The sequence below is a fragment of the Mustela erminea genome, chromosome 6 (assembly GCF_009829155.1).
Source record: "Mustela erminea isolate mMusErm1 chromosome 6, mMusErm1.Pri, whole genome shotgun sequence".
NCBI classification, from domain to species: Eukaryota; Metazoa; Chordata; class Mammalia; order Carnivora; family Mustelidae; genus Mustela; species Mustela erminea.
In genome coordinates, this window is record NC_045619.1 from 86,607,685 (window position 1) to 86,632,800 (window position 25,116).

At 46.9% G+C, this 25,116-nt stretch overlaps 2 protein-coding genes across 3 annotated transcripts; one reads left to right on the forward strand and one right to left on the reverse strand.

The window, feature by feature from the left end:
* The first annotated feature begins 1,023 nt into the window (after positions 1–1,023).
* On the forward strand, positions 1,024–5,276 carry DAZAP2 (DAZ associated protein 2). 2 transcript variants are annotated; one of them, XM_032348231.1, is made up of 4 exons: positions 1,024–1,295; positions 2,319–2,437; positions 2,841–3,009; positions 3,840–5,276. In XM_032348231.1, the coding sequence occupies exons 1-4, from the start codon at positions 1,283–1,285 to the stop codon at positions 4,160–4,162; spliced, it is 624 nt and encodes a 207-aa protein (XP_032204122.1). In that variant the 5' UTR covers positions 1,024–1,282; the 3' UTR covers positions 4,163–5,276. The 2 variants fall into 2 exon arrangements, with proteins under 2 accessions (XP_032204122.1, XP_032204121.1); XM_032348230.1 differs by having other exon boundaries at positions 1,167–1,295; positions 2,841–3,086.
* A 1,381-nt stretch (positions 5,277–6,657) lies between these two features.
* Positions 6,658–21,701, reverse strand: SMAGP (small cell adhesion glycoprotein). Its single transcript, XM_032348232.1, has 4 exons — positions 21,582–21,701; positions 20,878–20,946; positions 8,112–8,192; positions 6,658–7,411 (listed from the first exon to the last, which is right to left on the reverse strand). Exons 2-4 carry the CDS (start codon positions 20,909–20,911, stop codon positions 7,233–7,235), a joined length of 294 nt encoding a protein of 97 aa, XP_032204123.1. The 5' UTR covers positions 20,912–20,946; positions 21,582–21,701; the 3' UTR covers positions 6,658–7,232.
* Between the last annotated feature and the right edge of the window lie 3,415 nt (positions 21,702–25,116).

A 25,116-nucleotide genomic window follows, 5' to 3' on the forward strand; every position in this document is an offset into this window, starting at 1 on the left:
ACCAAACATGAGAATCGGAAATACTACAGTGCACTGTACACAGAAGGATAAGGTCAAAAATTTTTGTTACAAATGTGTGTGTGTGATGGGTCATGATTTAAAGCGCAGCATTGTGGACTGTGGTAAAAAAGTTTGCAAGCCCCTGCTCTAGAAGGTGAACTTCAAGAGAGCAACGGCTTTGTTTTGTTTTAGAACAGTGCTTGGCATCTGTATTTCACAAATAAGATGAATGAGTGAATGTCTAACACTATACTGCCTTCGAGAAGATTAGAGTCAGACATACAGGAAAAGGCAAACGTTATAGGATTTTCAATACTAGTATTAGTCTGAACCATATTAAAAATGTCTTGTTCAGTTCCATCTCTGTACTTGTACACAGGAGGCATATATTAAAATGAAGGATGTAAGGAAAACCTTAATTGCTGCCCTCAAGGATGGCATCTTTGCCCTTAAGGACAATTAGGGGGTTAGGGGAGAAGCGAAAACAGAGAAAATATACACAAGGCACCACACAGGTCACCTGCAACAAGGGCCAAAGGAAAGGCAGGGCCACAAGCACTCCCTGGGTACCGCGAGTGTACCGGTTTTAGCGCTAGCCGCTTGGAGGACACAGCACGGCAGGTCCTGCCTTTTGCGAAGAAAGACAGCGACACAAGTAGTCAGGACAGCCTGTCGGTGCAACGGACAAGGCAGCGAAGACTCCACTGATGGTCGACTTCAGGGAAGGACACTGGATAGCCGGACTGGCAAAATAAATCTGGACGGACCTGAGGCTTAAGTCGGACCTCGCAGGAGGGAAACTGCGCGAAAGGTCAAGGTTTGGGGCGCGTATTTCAGGCAGTTACAGAAGTAATCAGAAATCTCCGCTCCTTGGGGAAAGGCTGTCAAGGTGAGGTGACCTTGAGTTGCGGCGCGTAGGTGGAAAAAGGTTCCGGGGAATAGTTGAATGGTTCTGCCTCCAAGCGCCCAAGAGAGAAAAAAAATCCAGTTTTGAGACAATACCTGTATTTGGTTTTCTTCCCGTCGTGGGACGCGGGTGGGGGTTGGTAGACGAGGCCCAAGGGGCGGGGCCAACGCGAGCGAGTAGGCGGGACCACGCGAGCCCTCCCTCTAGCTACTGGAGGCCGGGCAAGGGGGCGGGGTTTCCGGCGGTAGCGGCTCTCGGGCGTCGGGTGACGCTAGGAGGACGAATCGTCACGTGACACGGAAGTGACTACGAACAGGAAGAGGACGAAAAAAATAACCGTCCGCGACGCCGAGCTGAACCGGACCAGCAGCCACCATGAACAGCAAAGGCAAGGACGCGGGGCGGCTGGGGCCGTCGGGGGGACTAGTGCTAGCCTGGAGCGAGTGGACCGGGAGCCCAGGGTCGCCAAGCGCCAGGCTCGGGGAGAGCTGCGCCTCGGTCCTGGGCCAGCTGCAGTCTCGGGGACTGCGCCAGGCGCCTTCGTCATCCCCGAACTACGGCTACTCGCTCCTTTCCGGCCCTTTTCTCCTTAAACTCTGTGGCGCAGTTTGGAGCTGCGGGCTCGGGTGGAGGGTGGGGGGGTGGAAAAGGCTTGTCATGATGGGCATCTGCAGAAGCAAATGGGGAGCTAGAGCAGGGATTCGGGTAGGCCAATGGAGAGCCGGTAGAGGCGGGGCGCCGCGCTCCGGAACCGGAGGCTGGCGCTCGGGCTTAACTAGTGAAGTGCCGGCGCTGGTGGGCGGGCCGGGGGCCAGAAGGGTCTCTCTCCCGTTTCCTCCGATGGCGGCGCCAAGTTCTCCTGGTTCTTGTGATTGTACTAGTGTTTGGCAGAGCACGAGTCTCAGCTGGTTCTCAGGACATTTCCCTTTATCTCCTCTCGAGTCTGCAGGTTCACTTCCACCACTCATTTTATTTGGAAGTCGACCTTGAGCAGGAATCTGTGGGGCAAATAATCGTAACTACTGTGACCCAACGAAGTCTTGGGCAGTTACATCCAGGCTTGTGAAGACCACCCAGAGCAGAGGCAGGATGTCCCTACCGTTGGTACATTGTCAGGAACGGGTGCCCAGACCTACCATGCATGGATGGAGAAACTTGGGTCCAGGCTATTACTTTATACCAGTATGCTAATGGAAAGAGCTCCCTTTCTGTCCAGTTAGAATCTAACATCTTCGGGCATAAGTGGGGATAAAGGAGCAAAGAGAATGCTTATTTTCTTGGCCCTAGAAATCGGGCCCTCCAGAGCAGTCAGTTTCCAAATGGGCTTGCTGTCATTAGGTTAGCTACCCAGTACGTTCCATTCTGGTGGCTCTGTATGGTACGCGATGTGCATTTTTGTCTTGTCTTCCAGGTCAATATCCAACGCAGCCAACCTACCCTGTGCAGCCTCCTGGGAATCCTGTGTACCCTCAGACCTTGCATCTTCCTCAGGCTCCACCCTATACTGATGCTCCACCTGCCTACTCTGAGGTGCTTCCAGTTTACTGGACTTGAACTTGGATCATATTTTCAGCCCTTAGTTGAACCCGTCCCCACATTTTTATTTACTCTCCACAAAGAGGAGAGCATGCTCACATGACTAATCTGAAACACTGTGTACTTCAGCAATTTCTGTCGGGGTTGATAATGCATTCTCTGATCATTTTAGGTTTTCTGGCATAGGCTGAGGTGAAGAAGATGAGTTTGCGTTCCTTGAGCCTAACATTAGCTATAGCAGGAAGTGACCCTGGAGAACATCGAGTGGTAGTGGAAAGGCAGTTTGTGGAACTCACGGTGTAATTTGCACAAGGAGAGTTAAGAATGGACTCAGGAAAGGGATCTAAAATTGGAGTGTCTTAAAGTAACCTGTTCCCTTCTCTTCTACCTCTTCTAGCTCTATCGTCCAAGCTTCGTGCACCCCGGGGCCGCCACAGTCCCCACCATGTCTGCTGCATTTCCTGGCGCCTCACTGTATCTTCCCATGGCCCAGTCTGTGGCTGTTGGACCTTTAGGTTCCACAATCCCTATGGCTTATTATCCAGTTGGTCCAATCTATCCGCCTGGCTCAGCCGTGCTGGTGGAAGGAGGGTATGATGCAGGTGCCAGATTTGGAGCTGGGGCTACTGCTGGTAACATTCCTGTGAGTATGACCTTACCGGAAACACTCAGCTCTTGTGTATTTTCACTTCCCGGAAGAGATTATGTAGTCATCCTTTCACCGTCCCAGGGTAACAGCTGCTGTGATATTGGTGTAACCACTGATACCCAGTAGTCAGGCAGAAAGCAAGTTGGGGGAGGCAGGAGATCTGTGGCAGGTCAGCAGCATCTGGCACATTCCCTGGGGTCTGAGTTAACCAGATTTCTTTGTTTTCCTATCTTAGGAGTCCTGCCTGCTGCCTTTTCATTGCCAGTTTGGTACTGGTCTAGGAATACTCCTTACTCATTCCACGAGCATTTAAAGCATTGACTTAACATGTGCCATCAGCATGGCATTCCGTCAGGAAACATGATCATTAAATGGAGAAAAGCACAATACTTATTAAGTAGCGTTTGGAGAGATACTAGAGATTTTAGTTCTGTTTTCCTGCTTAGTTCCCCCACGTATAAGATTTGGAGCCCAAAGGGTCCTTGCTAGGGCCATCCGCTCAAAACCGTATACCTGAAATGAGATGAGAATGCCTTTGAATGAGTGGTAGGCCCTCTCTTTCCTGTTTGTATCTTTGGGTTCAAAGAGAATACAGACCTGCTTTACAACCCAAATTGGTGGCAGAACTAGCTTAACAATGCGATTGGTGAGCACACTGTCATCTTCCTGATGGATCTTGTTGTCCCCATGTCCACTTCCCTTGTCTCAGCTGCACTGTGCCCAGTCAACCTTGTCTTTTCCTTTCAGCCTCCACCCCCTGGATGCCCTCCCAACGCCGCTCAGCTTGCAGTCATGCAGGGAGCCAATGTCCTCGTAACTCAGCGGAAGGGAAACTTCTTCATGGGTGGCTCAGATGGTGGCTACACCATCTGGTGAAGAACCAAGGCCACCTCCGTGCCGGGAAAGACATCACATACCTTCAGCACTTCTCACAATGTAACTGCTTTAGTCATATTAACCTGAAGTTGCAGTTTAGACACATGTTGTTGGGGTGTCTTTCTGGTGCCCAAACTTTCAGGCACTTTTCAAACTTAATAAGGAACCATGTTATGGTAGCAGTACCTCCTTAAAGCATTTTGAGGTAGGGGAGGCATCCATTCATAAAATGAATGTGGGTAAAGCAGCCCTGAGGATCTTCCTTTAATTCCTCTGGAGTACTACTGTACCATACTGGTCTTCGCTCTTAGTAATAAAACATCAAATTAGGTTTGGAGGGAACTTTGATCTTCCTAAGAATTAAAGTTGCCAAATTATTCTGATTGGTCTTTAATCTCCTTTAAGTCTTTGATTTCTATTACTTGTTATAAATGAAATGCATTAGTTGTCTGCCTTTCCCTCCTTTGCCCCATGGCCCACCCTCACCCCTAGTCTTCCAGTTCCTTCCCGCCAATCTCCATTGAATCAATGGTGCAGGACAGAAAGCCAGTCAGACTAACTTCCTTCTCTCCTTGCACTTGTCCCCACTTGCCATCTTTTAACTAGTCTTTCACAAGGATCCTCTGAAACTCTCTCTGTGCCCCAGGCACAGGCCCCATTACTTCTGCTTTTGCATCTCCTCAGGCAAAAGTGGAGGGTGCCCCTCGGACCCTCCTTACAGGTTGTTTTTTCATCTGTGAACCAAACTCCAATTTGCTTCGGTGCCAGAAAAACAGAGCTCTATTTGAACCAAGGGTATCAATGCAAACTATAAACAGGTTTGTTTAAAAATGTGGGGGCAAGGAGGAGGATGCATTTCAAAAGCCTGATGACATCAGAGCCAAATTAGGGGAAGTTTTCGCACCCAAAAACTGGTTATCGTTCATTGTCAGAGTATCTCATGTAGGCCTTCATGGCTCCCGAGAATTCCTCAGCCAGTTTAATGGGGTCATATTATGAGTCCCTCACTACAAAATGACTTGAGTCCAGTAAAATCTCATTAGGGTTAAGAATATTTCAGGGATCCTTAATATTTTGATTTTTGTTTTCTGAATTGGATTTTATTTTATCTTATAATTTCAGTTCATCTAAATTTTGTGTTCTGTCCATGTGATGTTTGACTGTACCATTGACTGTTATGGAAGTTCAGCGTTGTATGTCTCTCTCTACACTGTGGTGCACTTAACTTGTGGATTTTTTATACTAAAAATGTAGAATAAAGACTATTTTGAAGATTTGAATAAAGTGATGAAGTTGCATTACACCTCACTTTAAGGATTCTTTACTCAACTCGTTCTTAGATTTTTTTCTCCACATATATCTTATGTCCTACCCAGAATTCAGATGAGTCCTGCTGTCATTCTGGGGTTTTGTTTTGTTTTTTTAAATGAAGCCTTTGGAATAAATTGAGGAGTACAAGGCCAAGACTTGACTATTTTCATGAGTCCCATTCTAGAGGTTTTACTTTTCTTCATTTTATTTCCTAAGCCCTTTCAGATCCTTAAAGCCTATTATGCCAGAGGTAGTCAGAACATAAACTTAGAAATAAGGGGATTGATTCTCCTAACTTGCTCTAGAATTTGACTTGAGAAAAATGTTTTAGTATGACAGTCTGTAAGTTCAAGGCGACCTTCAGTTTCTCCAAAGTTCTGTGTGGGGAAATAATGAAAACTAGAATTGCCAAAATTGATTCTTCAACTCTTGAGTCTTGGGAGGAATTGAGGTTGGACAATGGAGCAATGCAGTTAAGACCTCAAAGGAGATTTAACTTAATTTCCAAGTAAAACAGTATTTGGGGAGCTATGATTTCTATCAAAACATTGTGTCTTTTGAACACATATCATTTGGGTACTAAGTTAGATCCAAGAAGCTTCTCTGGGCTTGATTCAAAGGACACTGGTGGGAAGAATGGTAGGGAGATTGTTCCTGGTTCCCTCTGTGTATACAAAAGGGGTCTGGGAAGGGGCATCTGGGTGACTCAGGTCGGTTGAGCATCTGCCTTCAGCTCAGGTCATGATCCCAGAGTCTTGAGATGGAGTCTCGAGTTGGGATTCCTGCTCAGTGGGGAGCTTGCTGCTCTCTTCCTCCACCCTTCCCTACCTCACTCATGCTTTCTCTTGAGCAGAGTCTCAAATAAATCTTAAAAAAAAGAATGGGTCTGGGAAATTCTGGCTTTTGCCAGGATGGAAGGTAAAACCATTTCATCTCCCAGGGTATGTTTCTTTTCTTTCTTTCTTTCTTTTTTTTTTTTTTTTAAGATTCTATTTATTTATTTGACAGACAGAGATCACAAGCAGGCAGAGATGAGGAAGCAGGCTCCCTGCTGAGCAGAGAGTCTGATGTGGGGCTGGATCCCAGGACCCTGAGACCCTGACCCGAGCCAAAGGCAGAGGCTTTAACCCACTGAGCCATCCAGGCGCCCCTCAGGGTATGTTTCTAATGACACTCCCCCGGAACAAGCTTCCCACCACCATCTTTGTTTCAAACTACTGAGATTGTTGTGGGAACTTGTGAAACTCCCCTAGGGTTCTTTCTGTTGGGGAGAGAACATATCCAAATGAGTTAAATAAGCAAAAGAAACTGTTGAAAAAGTTTGAGGATGGGTAATTCAAAATATAAAGGTAGTTATTTCTTGCACATGGGAATCAGATTTCTGTATCAATGAACATTTTTAATTGTGATAAAAATAGCATCAGTACAAGGTTATTCAGGAAGACAGAAAGGCCAGGCTCAGATTAGGAGATGAAGCACGTTCATCATGGGGTGAGGTCTCCCCAGTCTCCTGTCCCTTCCTGCTCAGCCTGTTACCATGGTATCTAGCACCTGGGAAGAACTTCTACCGACACTATCTTTGTTCAAGCTGTCACTAGTAGACCAGGTAGGGGACAGAGGAGCAGCCAGAGACCCTAATGCTCCTGCCCTTTGACCTTGAAAAAAGTGAAGATGACCAGGCACATACTCACGTGGCCTGGCTTCGCTCGACCTTGCTGGGCAGCCACTGAAACTAGCTATAATACAAAGGCCTGGCTAAAGACATCAACAACGGCTTTCTCTGTGTCCCTGGCATCAGTGATGTTGGCATTTGGGCCTGTGTCCTAGAAGGAGCTCAGGTTTGCCCATAACAATCAATGCTTCTCACTGGTTTCAGATAAAACTTTCACCTAATAAATTAAAGAGTGTGTTAGCTCTGGAGCCTGGATAAGCTCCTTGGGGGCCCGGGAATCATTAGATGAAATATTCCTCCTTGTCCCTGCCCTTGGCTGAATCACTCTCCATTTGGAGGATGGCGCTGGGCTCGCCTTCTGCAGGTTCGTAGGTGACGTAGCTGCCTTTGTTCTTGTACAGGTAAAAGAAGATCAAGACCACGACCGAGAGCAGGGTGAGGAAGACCACGGTGATGACAACTTGGAAAGGAGAGGGAAAATGCAGAGATGTTTCAGGATTGAGGATGTCTCAGTCATTCATGGGGTCCCCTGAATTCAATGATTCCCTCACTTTGTATAAGGATCCTCTTGTTCGAGTTAACCACTGTCCACGTCCAAATCCATATTCCCCCACAAGCCCAACTTCCATGGTGCAGGATATCTGATGCCTCCTGGGGCTTAAGCTAAGCACACACGACTTTGGATTTCTAACAAAACAACCCCCTCTCAACCAGTTCCTGATGATTCTGAAGAAACAGGAAGGAGGGAAAGAGGAAATAGCTTATCCCAACAGGAAGACATTTTGAAACCCACGGCCTCCTGCAGGGATTTCTCTGATCCCTCCCATCCCTGTCCTCACCCACTTGATGAGCCACACATATTCCCACTGTTACCCGCACACTGTAGCATAGGGCCCGTACACATATCTATTTGTGGCCACTTCTCACATTTACTGGCAGTGTCTCAGGCGTGAAGCCTCTAAGTCTTTTGTAGCCTCGTGTGTGTGTGTAGAAGAAAACCTACATGCCAAAATAAGCCCATTAACGGATCTGGTCTCCAATTTGTGGTGCTTTCCTGCATAGGGAAAGTCCTCGATCACCATACTGGGTTCCTAGTCTATGGAGAGAGATAGCCCTTGAGTTCAAGAAGTCTTCTGGATTTGGCTCAGGGCCTTTGTTACCTGCAATGAGGGCTGTGCTTGCCTCGGCTTCTGGGGACAGGGCTTCAGTGGCCTGTAGAAACGGGGTGGTCATCAGCTCTTCTAGAAAATTTAGAAAAGTGGAAGAGGAAATGGGGTGAGTTCTTTTGTTCTAAGACGTACATTTGTCCTTCAAATTTCACCACTCCACCTCTTCCCTAATAAAGAATTTGTCCTTCAACTCCTATAGTAAATCCATATGAAAAAACCTGCAGGACAAAACAGAAAATAAACTACCATCCAAAGACAATGAACACTTTGATGGATTTTTCTCTGCCTCACAGAGTGGTTAAAAGTATGGGCTTTGGAGCCTAACTGTAAGATTTGAATCTGAGCTCTGTCCTTTACTGGCTGTGTTACCTTCAAAAAATTACCTAACCCCTCTGTGCATTAGCAACCCCTCTGCAAAATGGAGATAACAGTACCTACTTTACAGGGTTGTTGTGACAGGTAATAAGTAACTCAGTAAGGGTAAGCTATTATTAGGAATGCATACTTTCACACAGATGAGATCAAATGAGTGTGTACGTGTATATATATTTACATTATATTGGCACAGGCATTTCTTTAATGCTCTTACAAACTCTTTGTAAACATTATTTTTATTCGGTTTTTTTAACTGTATTTTTTAGAAGTAGGCTCCATGCCCAACATGGGGTTTGAACTCACAACCTTGAGATCGAGATTCACACATTCTGCTGACTGCACCAGCCAGACACCCCAACATTATTTTCAAATAATAAAATAATACCCCTCCCTTATTAAGACCCTTTCCTATGCCACCAGAGTAGGCCCTGCAGTTGAAAGATTCTGAAAGAAGACCTCTCCTACCCTAAAATATTATCTCATACCTCCTCCTGCTAGTGGTCTATCCATCCTTTATAGCCTGAAAGTCCCACCCTAAAGTCACTACCCAGGTTCACAACACTCAAAATTGTGGTCTCCAGAAGTCCCTTTTAAAAGTAAACACACACGGGTACTGGGTGGCTCAGTTGGTTCAGCGTCTGCCTTCGGCTCAGGTCGTGATCCTGGGGTCCTGGGATTGAGCCCTGCATCTGGCTCCCTGCTCGGCGGGAATCTACTTCTTCCTCTGCCCTTCACCCTGCTTGTGTTCTCTCTCTCTGTCGCTCTCAAATAAATAAATAAATAAAATCTTAAAAAAGAAATAAAAGTATTTATATGGGCAGTCAGGGAGTCCTTAGTTCTGTCCCTAGTTAGCCTTTTAGAGTAAGGATTTGAAAGGCACCGAGTTAAGGTTACTGTAGGACAGAGGTATCCTGGGGAAAACAGGCCAGCTGACCCTGACATCGCCCACAGGAGGCCTTACTCAATATTCATTCAGTAAATAGCAGCAGCACTCATTAACTGCCTCCCCTTCGCCAGGTACTGGGCCTATCACAGAAAGCACATGGCCCGCCTTCACAGAGCTGGTCCCCCACCATGCCAAGGCTTGCAGTTCATGACTGCAACACACGAGACAAGGAAACCTGGGCATGCAGGAGAGCACGGGACAGAGGGTTTGATCTAGTCTTCCAGCAGGCACAGCCTCCACAGGAAGTGAGATTTGAGCTGGCAGCTGAAGCAGGGGTAGGAGTTTACAGGGTAAAAGGGACAAGAGCCAGCACAGCTGGAGCACAGGGCATGAGCGTGACTCCTGTCTAACGCCAACTGACTTCAGGTTTCCATCTAGGGCAAGTGAGATAAGTCACCAGCCGTGGTCCTGGGAGCCTGGAAGCAGTGCTGAAGGGGGCCAATGGTGTTGAGGGGTCTTTTCACACAGGCCAATAAGAGGGCTGATGAAGCTGGTCCCACAACAGAGAAAGCAGAGGTGGGCTGCCTAGAGCTCCTCCCCGCCCTTTCCCAGGCCGTCCCAAATGTGCTCTCCTGGGGCCGCTGGGGTGACTTTAGGCAACTCTGCAAGGCACTGGTGAGGCCTGAAGGAGAGCAGGAAGCAATCACATAGTGACACTCTTTACCTGCTTAGTGATTAAAAAAGAAAGCTACTCTGGGTTTGAACCTTGCCCCCACAGATTACCAGGTGACCTTAAGGAAGTTACTAAACCTCTCTGAGTTTTCGTTTCTTGAACTGCAAAATGGGAGCATGGTGGGCAGCTGGTGAGGGGGCTCGGGATGGCCCCCACTGCCTGGTGTTTATTTACACCCTATGTGAGACCCTGTGTGTGGGCTGGACCCAGGGACTTGCTTCTCTCAAAGAGAGTACAGCAAAAGTAATGGGCTGTCACTTCTGAGATTATGCAGTGACTTCCATCAAAGGAAGCCTGATCTAGTCTTCCAGCAGGCAGAGCTCCCCATCACGCACACTTTCCTCCCCCAAATCTCCCAGGACTGCACTCCATGTTCCCACCACTGACCTATAATTCTGTACAGATGCTCTTAGTTTTGCCTTTCTTAAACATTAGAAAACGTAAGACATACAAAGCACTGAGAAGACTAGTTCATGTATGAAGTTTAAGTATAAAGGATAAGAAGATTCAAGTCAATCAACAGCAGTTTACTTTGCCCCTACCATGTTGAGAAAGGGGTAGTGCTGAGGTCAACCAGGGGCAGGACCACGGAGCTCCATCAGAATGAGGGTTCAGAGGACAGATACGTATGACTCCCCGAGGACAGATGATGATTGCTAGTTGGGAAATTCTGCAAGTGATCCCGATTATAACAGCTGCCATTTACTAAGCCCCTGCTCCATGCTGGGGGCTCCATACTCATTAACCTTACATCAATCACTTCAAAGTAGGTATTTTTATTTGCTAATGTGGACTCGGAGGCCCTGGGAGAGAGTTAAGTGAAACGGCTCACGTCGCACATGAAGGAACAGTGCATGGAGCTGAGATCTGAATCCAGGACTTCCCGCTCCAAATCCCAAGCTAGGTATTTATACTAATCCTTTCTACTGTGTCCTTTTCTTTTTTTCCAATAGGGAACAAGAGGAAGAGATCATGAAAGATTACCACGGGGCAGCACAAAAAGCCTTCCGGAAAGCTTGAGGGTTTAAAAAATTGGGGTAAAGGGAAGAGAAACACCCACCGACCACAATCACTGCTGTGCCACAAAGAGTTGTCCTTATGGTGCCTGGGTGGCTCAGTTGTTAAGCATCTGCCTTTGGCTCAGGTCATGGTCCCGGTGTCCTGGGATCAAGCCCAGCATAGGGCTTCCTGCTCAGTAGGGAGCCTGCTTCTCCCTCTCCAGTTCCCCTTGCTTGTGCTCCCTCTCCCTCACTCTCTCTCTGTCATAAATAAATAAAATCTTAAAAAAAAAAAAAAAGAGTGTGTCCTTAATGCAGACTGGCTCAGGGGAGCTACATCAGTGTGACAGGAAAGCCATGTTGCTTCATAGGCAACCTCCCTAACTTTATAACCTTTGATGCACTCAGAGGCAAGCTCACTACAACCAAACAGTGCACGTCGGCAACGTGGAAAGACCTTCAGGGACATACAATTCGGGGCGCCTGGGTGGCTCAGTCGGTTAGGTGTCTGCCTTCCACTCAGGTCATGATCCCAGGGTCCTGTCCTGAGTTGGGCTCCCTGCTCACCAGGGAGTCTGCTTCTCCCCCTCCACTCCCCATCCTCGTTCCCACTCGTGCTCTATCTCTTTCTCTTCAAATAAATAAAATCTTTTTAAAAAAAGATTAAGAGGGGCGCCTGGGTGGCTCAGTGGGTTAAGCCGCTGCCTTCGGCTCAGGTCATGATCTCAGGGTCCTGGGATCGAGTCCCACATCGGGCTCTCTGCTCAGCAGGGAGCCTGCTTCCCTCTCTCTCTCTCTGCCAGTCTCTCTGCCTACCTGTGATCTCTCTCTGTCAAATAAATAAATAAAATCTTTAAAAAAAAAAAAAAAAAAAAAAAAAAAAGATTAAGAAAAGAAACATACACTTCAATAGGAGTGCCTTCCTATTATTTACATGAAGCCATCTGGCGAAGCAGTTAAGCACAAATGAAGGAGGTACAAAGAAATTTACATCTACATTAAGGCAACGAATTAATGATGAAGGCAGACCCCATATCAGATTTTTACTTATGATGAAAATGGTCTCTGCTGGAAGCAAAGGCTCTCTGGACTCTGCTTCTAAAAGGAGGAAACACACACCTCAGGAACAAAGGCTCATCCATTTTGTAGCAGTGTCCGAATTTCCTTTGTTTTTAAGGCTGAATAATATTAACAAAGGAAGTTCTGACATATGCTACAAGATGGATGCCACTTATTTTTTTAAGATTTTATTTATTTGACAAAGACACAGGAAGAGATGGAACACAAGCAGGGGGAGTGGGAGAGGAGAAGCAGGCTTCCTGTTGAGCAGGGAGCCCGATGTGGGGCTTGATCCCAGGACCCTGGGATCATGACCTGAGACCAAGGCACACGCTTAACGACTCAGCCACCCAGGCTCCCCAATGGATACCACTTATGTGAGGTACCTAGAATAGTCAGATTCATAGGGACAGGACATAGAATGGCAGGTGCTAGGAAATGGGGAGAGGGGATGAGCAGTTGTTACCATTTTTTTTTAAAGATTTTATTTATTTTTTTAAAAGATTTTATTTATTTATTGACAGACATATCACAAGTAGGCAGAGAGGTAGGCAGAGAGAGAGGAGGAAGCAGGCTCCCCTGCTGAGCAGAGAGCCTGATGAGGGGCTCGATCCCAGGACCCCGAGATCATGACCTGAGCCGAAGGCAGAGACTTAAGCCTCTGAGCCACCCAGGCACCCCTAAAGATTTTATTTTTAAGTAATCTCTCTACCCAATGTGGGGCTTGAACTTACAACCCTGAGATCAAGAGATGCATGCTCTACCAACTGAGCCAGCCAGAGGATGGCAGTTGTTGTTTAATGGGTACAGAGTTCAGTTTGGAAAGATGAGAAAGTGCTGGAGATGGATGGTGCTGATGGTTGCACAACAGTGTGAATGTGCTTATTAATGGCACAGAACTGTATACTTAAATACTGTAAATTTTATGCTAGGTATAATTTTACCATAATTAAAAAACCCCTTCTCTTCACACAGTTTACATTCTGAGAAGAGGGACAATAAATAAATAAGTAGAATTATTATTGCATTAGTATTATTGTATTGTAACTGTTATTAGATGTTGATTAGTACTATGTAGAAAAAAAGGAGCAGGAAGTGGGGTAGGGGGTTGGCATGTGGATGGGGTGCTCAGGGAGTCTCCCTGATGAGGTGACTTAAGTACAGGCCTCTAGAAGGTGAGAAAGGCAGCCTGGCAGAGATCCGGGCAGAGGGAACAGCAACTGAGAGACAGGGGTAGCCACAATACTGAAAAGCACTGATGCATGCTTGGCACGCTTAAGGCACAGCACAGAGGTCACTGAACAGAGCAAGGGAGAAGCAAGAGGAGAAGAAATCGAGGGGGCTGTGTACTATAGGTGTTGTAGGCCACAGAAGGGCTTTGGTTCTTTCAGTGACTGAAATGAGAACCTCTTAGAGGTTCTGGGGCAGAGACTGGATTTATATTCCAAAGAAGTGCTTCTCGACCTCTGTTGTGTATAAGAACCTCCTAGGGATCTTGTTAAAAGGATTCAGGGGGCCGGGGGTAGGGCCTGAAATTCCAAAGACCATGCTTTTGAAACACTGAGACCACCATATTGGGAGGAAGCCCAATGGAGCCCAGTGAAAAAGCGGTAGGATTCTGAGACATTCTGACACTAAGACTGACAGGGTATGTATGGGGCGCAGTCAAGGATGACATCAAGGTTTTGGGCTTGAGTAACTGGAAGGAAGGCAGGCATGGTGTTACCCAAGCTGGGAAGCCTGCAGGAGGAACAGATTTGGAAGGGAAGATCAGAGTTCAGTTTTGGACATGACTGCTTATTAGATACCCAAGTGCAGCTGTGAAGACTGGAATTTTGGGGTGGGGGGCGCCTGGGTGGCTCAGTGTAAGGTTAAGTCTCTGCCTCCGGCTTAGGTCATGGTCTCAGGGTCCTGGGATCAAGCCCGGAGTTGGGCTCTCTGCTCAGCAGGGAGCCTGCTTCCGCCTCTCTCTCTGCCTGACTCTCTGCCTCCTTGTGATCTGTCAAATAAATAAATAAAATCTTTAAAAAAAAAAAAAAAGACTGGAATTTTGGTAAGAGGTCTGAAATGGAGATTTTTAAAAAAAATCTGCATATTTAAGCTCCTGAGAATGGGTGAAATCCCCAAGGGAAATAAGTACTGATAAAGAAGCCCAGGGCTGAGCCCAGAAAAGAAAGAGCAAAAGAGACTGAGGAGTAGTAGCAAGCAGCCAAACAGACCAAGTACGAGGATACTGGGTTTCCCCATGCAGGGCTCATGAAGGTCCCAGAAAACAGCAGCTCTGGTGAACTGCTGTATGTAAGGCCCTAGCTGACACTGAATTAAAAAAAAAAAAAAAAAAAAAAAAAGGAAGAGGAGGAACTGGAGGCAGAATATAGATAAAACTCTTTTTTTCTGTAAACATGAGCAGAGCAATGGGGCTGCAGCTGGAGGGGGAAGGGAGTTCAAGTTTTTTTGTTTGTTTTTTCAAGGATGGGAGAAATGACAACATGTTTATGTACAGATAGGAAGGACAGAAGAACTTGGATGAGAGGGAACAGCTGGGGATGCCTGAGGGAGGAGAGTGGCTGCAACTGAGTCCTTGCAGGGAGGGGATCCAGCGCCCCAGAGAGGGAGGGGCCGGCTGCAGACAGAGTAGAGAGCTAGGGACACGCACGTGGGCGCACAGGCAGGTGGCAGAAAGATGGGGACAGTGGGAGCCTTCGGCAGTTCTTTCTGAGAACTTTAATTTGCTCAAGAAAACAGAGTGCAAGGTCATCAATGGAGAGTGAGGGGGGGAGCCGGAGTTTAAGAAGAGCTGAAGATGCTGCAGGAGTAGATCTTGTCTTATCACAGAACACCGATAAGGCTGTTTATACTAGGGGCGCCTGGGTGACTCAGTCAGTAAAACGTCTGACTCTTGGTTTCGGCTCAGATCCTGATCTCAGGGTCCTGGGATCCAGCCCCTGTCTGGCTCCGAGCAGGGAGTCTGTGTCTCTCCCTCTTCCTTGCCCCTCCCCCAGCTCGGGCTCACTCTCCAGAATAAATAAATAAATTTTTTTTAAAAAGATTTTATTTATTTATTTGACAGAGATCACAAGTAGGCAGAGAGGCAGGAGGAAGCAGACTCCAGGCTGAGCAGAGAGCCCGATGCCAGGCTTGATCCCAGAGTCCTGGGATCATGACCTGAGCTGAAGGCAGAGGCTTAAACCTACTGAGCCACCTAGGTACCCCATAAATAAATATTTTTAAAAAGACTCTTTATAATATCCTGCGGAGTAACAGAGCCTAGCTATCAGGACTAAGCGGAGCAGGAAATGACCACCACGGGAAGAAGGGGGCAAGTCCAACCACAGGTTCCTCCTCTGGGATTTGACTTTAGTTCTTTTCGATTGATACTACTACATCAAGCCATGCCAGGACCAAATTTAAGACCTTTCTTAGGTCTTAATAAAAGACTACAAATAAATAAATAAAAGTATTACATCACCAGACGGGCCTAAGAAAGTTCAATATCAATTTCCCGATGGTAATAACTCTGGCTTTTTCGCTTGACTTTCCTAATCCACTGCCTATTAAATTCTTTGCAAGATCTTTGTTTTGGTGGTCCACTTTGGTGGAGCCTTCCACATAAGTCGAGTGTGCAAGCGCTTCGTGCCTTTTGGGTAAATGCAGACTCCAAGAGGCCCAGGGAAGGTGTGGCAAATTTGTGCAAGTCTCCAAACAAGAGGGGGCAGCTAATAAGCTGATGAACGGAGAGATTTCAAAATGACTAGAGAAATGGGCCAACCTGAGCAGGGCAAGAATTTGACAGATTCTTTGGTCTTGTTCAACTACCGCCAAAGAAAGAATGGGGAAGCCATGGCATGGCAGCAGCATATATAAAAGATTTACAGTGAGATCCCCAGAAAGCAATGGGTACTGGAATGGCAAACGGCAACAAGAGGGACAGCTGGGCTGTGGGCTTTTGGATAGCTTTTATTTTCTTCTATATGCTTTCCTTTATCTTCCAAATCTCTTATGATGGTATGTTGATCCTTGAACAACATGGGTTTGAAGTGCATGGGTCCACTTATAACGTGCATTTCCCCCCATAAACACAGTGCAGTACTGTAAATGCGTTTTCTTTTCTCTAGCTTCCTTTATTGCAACAAGGCAGTATATAGTATGCAAACCATGTAAAATACGTGTTGATTGACTGTTACTGGTAAGGCTTTTGGTCAACAGTAGGCTATTAGTTGTTAAGTTTTGGGGGAATCAAAAGTTATACGTGGATTCTGACTGTGTGGGTGCTCAGCACCCCTAGTTTTCAAGGGTTGACTCGTCTTTTATAATCTTAAAGAATTTAAAACTTGCTGTTATTCTAGGCCCCATTAATATAAATATGGTCTCTAATAAAGAAGACAACAGCGCGGCCCTACTTTGTGCCACTGCCACTCTTAGACTGCTGAGCTACATCTGGGTATGACAATTTTGTGGTGAGCTGCCAACATAGTGAATGGCTTGGAAATTGTTCAGATAAGGAAAGCTGGCAAGAGAAAGCCCAGAGAAGAAACTCACGGAGAGCCTAGAGCTTGAATCTATCTTCAAATATGCTGATGGATGACCTGTGCATCAGGACCACTGGTGGTGGTGGTGATGGGGTGCCTGGGTGTCTCAGTTGTTCAGTGTCTGCCCTGGGCTCAGGTCAAGATCCCAGAGTCCTGGGATTGAGCCCATGTCAGGCTCCCTGGTCAGTGGGAAGCCTGCTTCTCCCTCTCCCTCTGCTTCTGTTCCCTCTCTCGCTGTGTCTCTGTCAAATAAATTAATCTTAAAAAAAAAAAAAAAAAGAGGGCCACTGGCCGAAACTAATGGGAGAGAGAGATCTCTCCAGAGAAGGAAAAGCAAAGCTGATAAAATCCTTCACCGGGTACTGGAAGGAGAATTCTAGCACGGAATGGGTGGTTCAGTAAGCTGACCCTCAGAAACTTTCTCAGCCTTAGTTTTGGAATTTTTATAAATTGTCCACCAGCTGACCCTCAACCTTAATATTAGAATTTTTATAAGTTGAAAATGTTCCATCAGAATTCTCCTCAACATAAATATATTTTTTTTAATTTTCTCACTTTTTTTTTTTTTTTAAAGATTATTTTATCTCTACTCCATCCTGGTGATGTAAGCAGGGTTGGTATTATCATTATGTACAAGCTCAGAAAACTGCCATCAGCCAGCCCAGGATCACTAAGCTGCTGGCTGAGCTGGGCTTCGAATCTGTCTCCTCATTCCAAGGTGTTTTCCACCACACAGCATCAACTCTTTATGTTCTGGAAATATCTCTGCTCTGCCTCAGCTAACCATTTTAGTTTATGTGTCCACTGGGTTTGGTTCCCTGAGTTTTACTGTAGAGCGGAAAGTACTATAGCACTGTTTGCAAAAGTCACCCATATCTGAATGTCCATCAGCAGAGGAATGATTACATAAATTACAGGCCATTCATTCTGGAAACACCATACAGTTGTCAAAAGGAATGTTGTATATCTGTAATTACTGGCACAGGATATATGGTGAGATGAAAAAAGCAAATTACTAGGGCAGCAATGTGTAGTAAGATTACATATTTGGGAAAAAAAAGTAAATTAAGATGAAACTATAAACACATGCATACACGCATTTATTATGTCTGCATATACATATAAAAGGTCTAGAAGTCTATTCCTTAAGGGGACATATAATAGCCTTTTTTTTTTTTTTTTTAAGATTTTATTTATTTGACAGACATCACAAGTAGGCAGAGAGAGGGAGGCAGAAAGAGAAGAGGAAGCAGGCTCCAGGCTGAGCAGAGAGCCCGATGCGGGACTCGATCCCAGGACCCTGGGATCATGACCTGAGCTGAAGACAGAGGCTTTAACCCACTGAGCCACCCAGGCGCCCCCATGTAATAGCTTTTCAATGAAAAAATAAACAACAAATCAGGAACACCATAAACATGGTGTTCCTACACCATTTCTCTCCTGTCTTCCTGCTCAAACAAAGGAATACTAATGTTACTCTCTTCCTTCCCTCTCTTCAGGCTTGGAAGGACTGTAACACCATTTTTCTCTCAGGTGGGGGGCTTGGGGTAGAGGACCACAACAAGATCTGAGGCTCCACCCAAATCCTAACCAACAACAAATGAAGTTCAAGATCTATTTTGCTTATGTACCTTTTTGGTCATTGTTAACCCAGATACCTGTTGGTTTCTTTGAGGCCCTTGTTTTCAGGCTAAATCTCTTATCATTGAGGCATCAGATCCTTTGCCACCTGAGTCTGCCAACCTACTTATTTGCTTTAGACCTGCCCAACAATGGGTGGCTCCCTCAATTCTCCTTTCCATGGGAACCCGCCCTGGAATTCTACTTCCTTTCTCTTTCCTTCTCTTTCATGTGCTGAGCCCACTGAGAGCGGTGTGCCATGACAGAAAGAACACAGACTGTGCAGTAGATTGAGACTGGGCACAAAATCCTGCCTTGGTCTTTATTAGCCACATGATCTTGGGAGAATTTAACCTCTGATAATTTCTTAATTGCCCCGAAACTCAGTTTTTGCTTCTGTAAAATGAGGATTAAAATCTGTTCGTGAGGTTGGGATAAGGAATAAGCAGAATGAGAAACAATTAACAACAAAACTGGCCAGTTAAAAAGTGGGTAAGGACTTGAATAGAGAGTTCTCTAAAGGAGATACACAAAAAGGAGGAGGAAGAGGAGGGGGAGGAGGGGGAAGGGAAGGAAGAAATAATGCAGATGGCATATGAAAAGATGCTCAATATCACTAATCATTAGGGAAATGTAAATTAAAATCACAAAGAGCACTTCACACCCATGAGGATGACTACTATCAAAGAAAGGAAGAAAAAGAACAGAAGTGTTGGTGAGAATGAGGAGAAATCAGAACCTTTGTACACTGCTGGTGGGCCTGGAACATGGTGTAGCTGCCGTGGAAAACAGTGTGGCAGGTCCTCAAAAAATTAAACAGAATGACCATGTGATCCAGCAATTCCGAAAAAACTGAAAGCAGGTACTCGAGAAGAAATTTGTATACCCATATTCCCAGCAGCCTTGTTCACAATACCCAAAGGGTGGAAGCAGTTTCTTGGTGGATGAATGGATAAACAAAATGATGTAGTACATGTATATATAATGATGTGTGTATGATATTATCCAGTCTTAAAGAGGACGTTCTGACACACGCTACAACAGTGATGAACTTGAGATGCTAAGTGAAAAAGCGAGACACAAATTGACAAATACTGTATGATTCCACTTATATGAGGTACCCAGGCAAATTCATATAGACAGAAAGTGAAATGCTGGTCATTAGGAGCTGGAGGGAGGGGGAATGGGGAGTTATTGTTTAATCCATACAGAGTTTCAGCCTGGAAAGATGATGAAGTTCTGGAAATGGATGGTAATGGTGGTTGGTTACATGTGGTGGTAACGGTGTGAATGTTAATAATTCATGCCACCGAACTACCAAAACATGGTTAAAATGGTAACATTTATATTATGTATATTTCACCACAAATTTAAAAAAAGAAAGAAAAGAAACTGTCCAAGTCCTAGAAAGAAAAGAAACTGCCCAAGTGCTAATTCCTCAGTTAGCTGCTGAAGCATCCCCTCTTTTTCCTGTGGGTAGGTTTATTCTAGAGTTCCTTTGCCTTCTCCAGAACACCTTCCATGGAAGACAGTGTGTGTGATCTCACACATGGCACTAACTTGACCCAGAACAGCCGCTGCACCCTTCTTGGTCTGTACAAACCTCATCTATTCTTCAAGGGTTAAGTGCTCCAGTCCATTCCATTCCCCACTCATGAAGCCTTTGCTGACCAATCTAGATTCCTATCCACTTCTCCGTCTTCTCGTTTCTCACTGGACCATGGGCATTCTGAATGATGTGCATCACGGTCATAGAGGACAGTGTCTTCAACTTCCCTGGGCTTGTTACTCACCTGTTTCCACATCAATATAGTAGATAAAGTGTGTCCTAATGAATGACGAATGAGGCTGTACATGAAAACACAGGTGCATACACCAACCAAGGTTTTTTCCTCCCTTACCCTACAGTACACAACGAAAACCATCAGTGACTGATGGTCTGTCTGGCTCAGCTTGGTTACTGAACAAAAGGTGGCAATTCTTTCTCAGTGTGGAGAGAGGTGGATCCCTGCCTGACCATAGCCCCAGATAACAACGGGTTTTGATGCTGCAGTGTATCATCAGAGGAGTGGAATTAAAAAGCAGGTAGAAATCCTTTCCAGGAAAAGGTGGCTCTCTAACAAGCACCAGTTAATAGTAACAACCAATGTTACTGAGTGCTTCCTAGGTATGAGACACTGGGGCTGGGTGTTTTATATGGGTTATCTCATTTAGTCTTCACATATAACCTCATAAATAGGTACCATTTTCCCCATTTTACCAATAACAAAACTGCAGCTTAGAGAGTGGATCACTGGCTCAAGGTCACAAAGCTTTTTAAGTGGGAGTATTGGGAACTAGCCCAGGTCCATGTGATTTCAGATTCAAACTGAACCAAAGTAAGCATTTTGGTTGCCCTCTGCAGCTTCCCAGGACCTTTTCCGGTGTGAGGCGGGCACAGGGAAATGGGAGGGTCACCCCATCTGGGCTGAGGCCTCAGGGAATTCCAGGCCCTGGCTGGAGGTGGGGGAATGTTAACAAGTCTCTACCGTTCCTATTGGGAAAGGCCTTCACCTACCTCTTGGAGAAGGTGTGGTTAGCAGACTAGTCATTGCAGCAAATGGATGGGCACCAGGGAGAGGCAGATCTGTAGGAAGAGGGACAAAGACAGGCATGAGATGGGTGGGCCCCTATCCGGGATTGGAGACACTGAAGTCCCAGGAAGGCCTTTGGGGCCAGGTTTGCTCGGATTCCTTCCCTCATGGGGCTAGCCCTAAACCCTTCTCTTCTGGTTTCCCTCAGAATCTCCTCCGGCTGCAGGTGCCAAGAGCTGAGCCGAGACCTCTGGTTCTTGGTAGGGCGTTGCCTCTGAACGTCCTACCCCAAGGTCCTTTCACCTGGCCCCCACATTTACCTAAGACATTTCTCCCGACCTGAGAAAGTAGGCGAAGGTATGCAAACGAACGGCGGACCCAGTTTCACCCCGCCGCAGGCACAGGTACCCCGCTCTTCCCGAGCCGGGCGTCTGCGCGCAGCCGTCCACTAGGGGTCAGGAGAGGCCCGGGAGGGCAGGACCCGCCGACTCCGGTGCCCGCGCGGGGGCAGGGCCGGGGTCTGGGGGCGGGGAGCCAGACACGGGAAAGGGAGGCGAGGGGCCTCCGTCCCCTTCAAGCTAGTCCCTGAGCAGCCGCTGTCCGGCCCCGGCCCGTTCCCCCCACCCAATCCCCCGGTTCTCCCTTCCCTGCCCGCCGCGCCGCCCGCGTACCGCCCGCCGAACCCCACCGGCCGGCCAGCAGCGCCGACCCCACTGGGCCCGGCCGGAGACTCGGCGGCCCGCGCGGACGTCGGGGCTGGCGCGGCCAGGACCGGGAGACCCGGTCTCGGCCCCGCCCCCGCCCCGGCCCTCCGGCGTTTACCGGCACCCAGCTCCCGGGGCAGCCCGCGGCGCGCGCGCGGCCGTCCGTCCGTCCGTCCGGGCAGCCGGCTCCGAGCGGCCGCGACGGGAGGCTGTGGGCTCGCGTGGCTCCCGTGGCCGAGGGGACTGCGGTGTGCGTGCGGGCCTCGCCCTCCCCAGGTGCCCTCCTCCGCGTGCTCACCTTACCAGTCGGACGGGCAGCCGGGGGAGGGCCCGGCGCCACTCCACGCGGCCTTTTGAACCGGCCGGGGGCGGGAACGGCGGAGAGCCGCCGGGGGACGCGGAGCGGGAGGAAGCGGCGGGCGGACGCGCGGAGCAAGCTGCGGAGGCCGGCCGAGAGTGGGGGTGGAGGGACCGGCCGACTGGGTGGGACAGGAAAAGAGGAGAGAAACCGCCCTCTGCAGGTTCCCTCTGCCCGGCCGGCCGCCTCTGCTCCCCCGGGAGGAAAGGCTGCTTTTCCTTGTCCGATTGTCACTTCACTCTCCATCCGGAGCCGCTTCCTCCCTCGCGCCGAGGCGGCAGACGGCGTGGCATCGGAACTGGGATAACTGGGATCTGTCCGCTGGCTCCCCATAGACGTAATCTGAATTTCCAGCAAAGGTGGAAAGTACATTTACGTGCGTTTGCATGTCATTTAGGTAGATAGGTCGGTGTCCAGAAGCTTGGAGCGTAAGTTAACTCAATAGGCGCACCGCAGCGGGGAAGCCGGGCGGGTTGGTGGGGAGGGGACCGGGGCCACATCCGGATCTTCCTCGTCTGAAGTTCTTCTCAGGCGGAGTATAGAGGTCACTGAGCGGCTTGGCCTTTTGATTCAAACAGTCCCAGCCCCGCCGCTCGTTAGCGCGGTGCTTTGGGCTAATAATGACTTAACATCTCTAAAATCTGTTCCCTCATCCCTGGAATGAAGCCATGTCACAGCCACACGTTTAGCACGTGGTGAGCACCTCAGTTTTAACTGCTAAACGTGCCGTACTTGAACTATCTCGACTCACTTCTCCGTGGCAGGAAATGTTTCCAAATTAATGAACTCCGTGACTAAGGATGCAATACTATAAACACAGGCTCTGGAATCCGCTCTGCTGTGTGATCTCAGACAAGCCACTTGGGTTTCATTTCTTTATCTAGGGCAGTAGCTGTCTCATGAAATTAGTGGGGGGAGAGAATGAGTTAATACATCCAAAGCGTTAGAACCTTACCTGGCACATAATAAGTGCTCAGTAAAGGCTAGCTGTTTTGGGGCGCCTGAGTGGCGCCCAGGCCACCAGGCAGTGGGTTGACCTTTGCCTTCAGCTCAGGTCATGGTACTCAACAGAGGGGACTTGGTTCCCCCTCTCTGTCTACTTGTCATCTTTCTATCAAATGAATTAAAAAAAAAAAAAAAAGCCTAGCTGTTTTTGTTTTTTTTTTTAATTTTAAAAAGATTTTATTTGTTTATTTGACAGAGATTACAAGTAGGCAGAGAGGCAGGCATAGAGAGAGAGAGAGAGAGGGGGAAGCAGGCTCCCCATTGAGCAGAGAGCCCAATGGGGGGCTCCATCTCAGGACCCTGGGTTCATGACCTGAGCCAAAGGCAGAGACTTTAAGCCACTGAGCCACCCATGTGCCCAAGGCTGGCTGTTTTTATCTTGGCTTCCTATTTAGGGTTAGGACTCAAGTGGTTATTCTGCCAGTGATACAGATTTCATTGCTTACATATTCCTGTGAGGAGCTCTCTAGTTTTGGAAATCAATGTTTATATAGACTGACAGACAGACAGGTCTGGTGCATGTTTGTTTGGGGAACAAAGACTGACAGAAAATCTCAGAGAATAGAGGCATAGTGTCGTGAAGAAAAAGAAAACATAAAGTAAGCAAACGTGGGGTTGCCTGGGTTGCTCAGTCATTAAGCATGATCCAGGATCTCGAGCCCAGCATCGGGCTCCCTGTTTGGTGGGAAGCCTGCTTCTCCCTTTCCCACTACCCTGATTGTGTTCCCTCTCTCCTTCTGTCTCTCTCTGTCAAATAAATAAAATCTTGAAATAAATAAATAAAAATAAATAAAAGCATGGTTGTTTTCATTCTTAAAGATATTTGGTTGGTAAAAACCAGAGGGGAAAAACAGAGTAAGTTCATGAAATTCATCATTTTAAAATGTATTTTTTTAAAGGCATAGTAGTTATCAATGAGGAGGAAGGAAGCCCATATGTGGGAAAACTACCAATCCAACCAAGAAAAGGCAAAGAAAGTAACGTGTAGGCAAGATGTATGCAAGTTAAGAAAAGAGGTTAGGCTGGCCAGTTCTCAGATAAAAGAATATCCAAGATAAAAGGAAATTCAAATCCTAAGAGTTAAATTCCAAAGGTGGACAAATGCTTGCATTTACTGACAAGCTGATCCTGAATTCCAGGAAAGGTTGAGATTTTTTTGTTATCTGGTTATTGTCCCCATAGGATATTCCATTATGTACTAAAGATTGTCATGACCCCTTGCATACTCTTCAAGGCCATCCAGATATTTGGTTGGTAAAAACCAAGGCCATCCAGCTCCACTGGCTACTGTCCTGTTACTTTCACAATTTGATGGTTAATCACTCACAAGTAACGTTTTTCTCTTTAAAATATAACCTTTAAGGGTGCCTGGGTGGCTCAGTGGGTTAAAGCCTCTGCCTTTGGCTCAGGTCGTGATCCCAGTATCCTGGGATGGAGCCCGGCATCTGGCTCTCTGCTCAGGGTGGAGCCTGCTTCCTCCTCTCTCTCTGCCAGCCTCTCTGCCTACTTGTGATCTCTGTCAAATAAATAAATAAATAAATAAATCTTTAAAATATGACCTTTAAAGGTATGCTGGCACAATGATTTTATCCCTGTTGGCACATACCACTCATTTAAAAATGTAAATTTAAAAATGTAAATATGCAGACAAGTAAGATCCAGTATGCATACGCTCAGGACCTAATTTAGCATAGAATAGCAATACTGTTGGCAGTGTGTGTATGCTGTTCTTTGGTGTATCCTATATATCCTGGCTGTGTCATCTTTCCAGTTTTCTCTAGCTATCAATATTGTCCTTCAGACTGCCAGAAGGCAGGGACTTGAGGATGTTCTTGCAATTAATTTTATAAGGAGGTGCATACAGACAGATGATGAATAGAGGCTCCATGGTGGTGGACTAGCAGTGTTCTCCAAGGTTTCAGTGCTGAACTTCAGAAACTGGAGCAGCCATCCTTCTGTCAACAGACCTCAGGGCCCTCAGGGCAGGAAATAAGAGATACTCATCTCTGTCCAATTTATTGGCTTCTAGCTCTTTCTTGTGCTAGCCACAGGATGGCAGCCTTCTAAATCGTCGCTTTTCCCCTGAATAACTTTACCATTAAAAAAATATATTTATTTATTTATTTATTTATTTGAGAGAGAAAGAGAGAACAGGA

What these genes read in the sequence shown, in the direction of transcription:
- DAZAP2 (XM_032348231.1), top strand. An exon ending in CTCCACCTGCCTACTCTGAG is followed by an intron (nt 2,438 to 2,840) that starts GTGCTTCCAGTT and finishes TACCTCTTCTAG; the next exon opens with CTCTATCGTCCAAGCTTCGT. An exon ending in TGGTCCAATCTATCCGCCTG is followed by an intron (nt 3,010 to 3,839) that starts GCTCAGCCGTGC and finishes TTTTCCTTTCAG; the next exon opens with CCTCCACCCCCTGGATGCCC.
- SMAGP (XM_032348232.1), bottom strand. Translation starts at nt 20,911, where the DNA reads ATGACTAGTCTGCTAACCACACCTTCTCCAAGAG. An exon ending in AACCACACCTTCTCCAAGAG is followed by an intron (nt 8,193 to 20,877) that starts GTAGGTGAAGGC and finishes TAAATTTTCTAG; the next exon opens with AAGAGCTGATGACCACCCCG. An exon ending in AAGCACAGCCCTCATTGCAG is followed by an intron (nt 7,412 to 8,111) that starts GTAACAAAGGCC and finishes CTCCTTTCCAAG; the next exon opens with TTGTCATCACCGTGGTCTTC.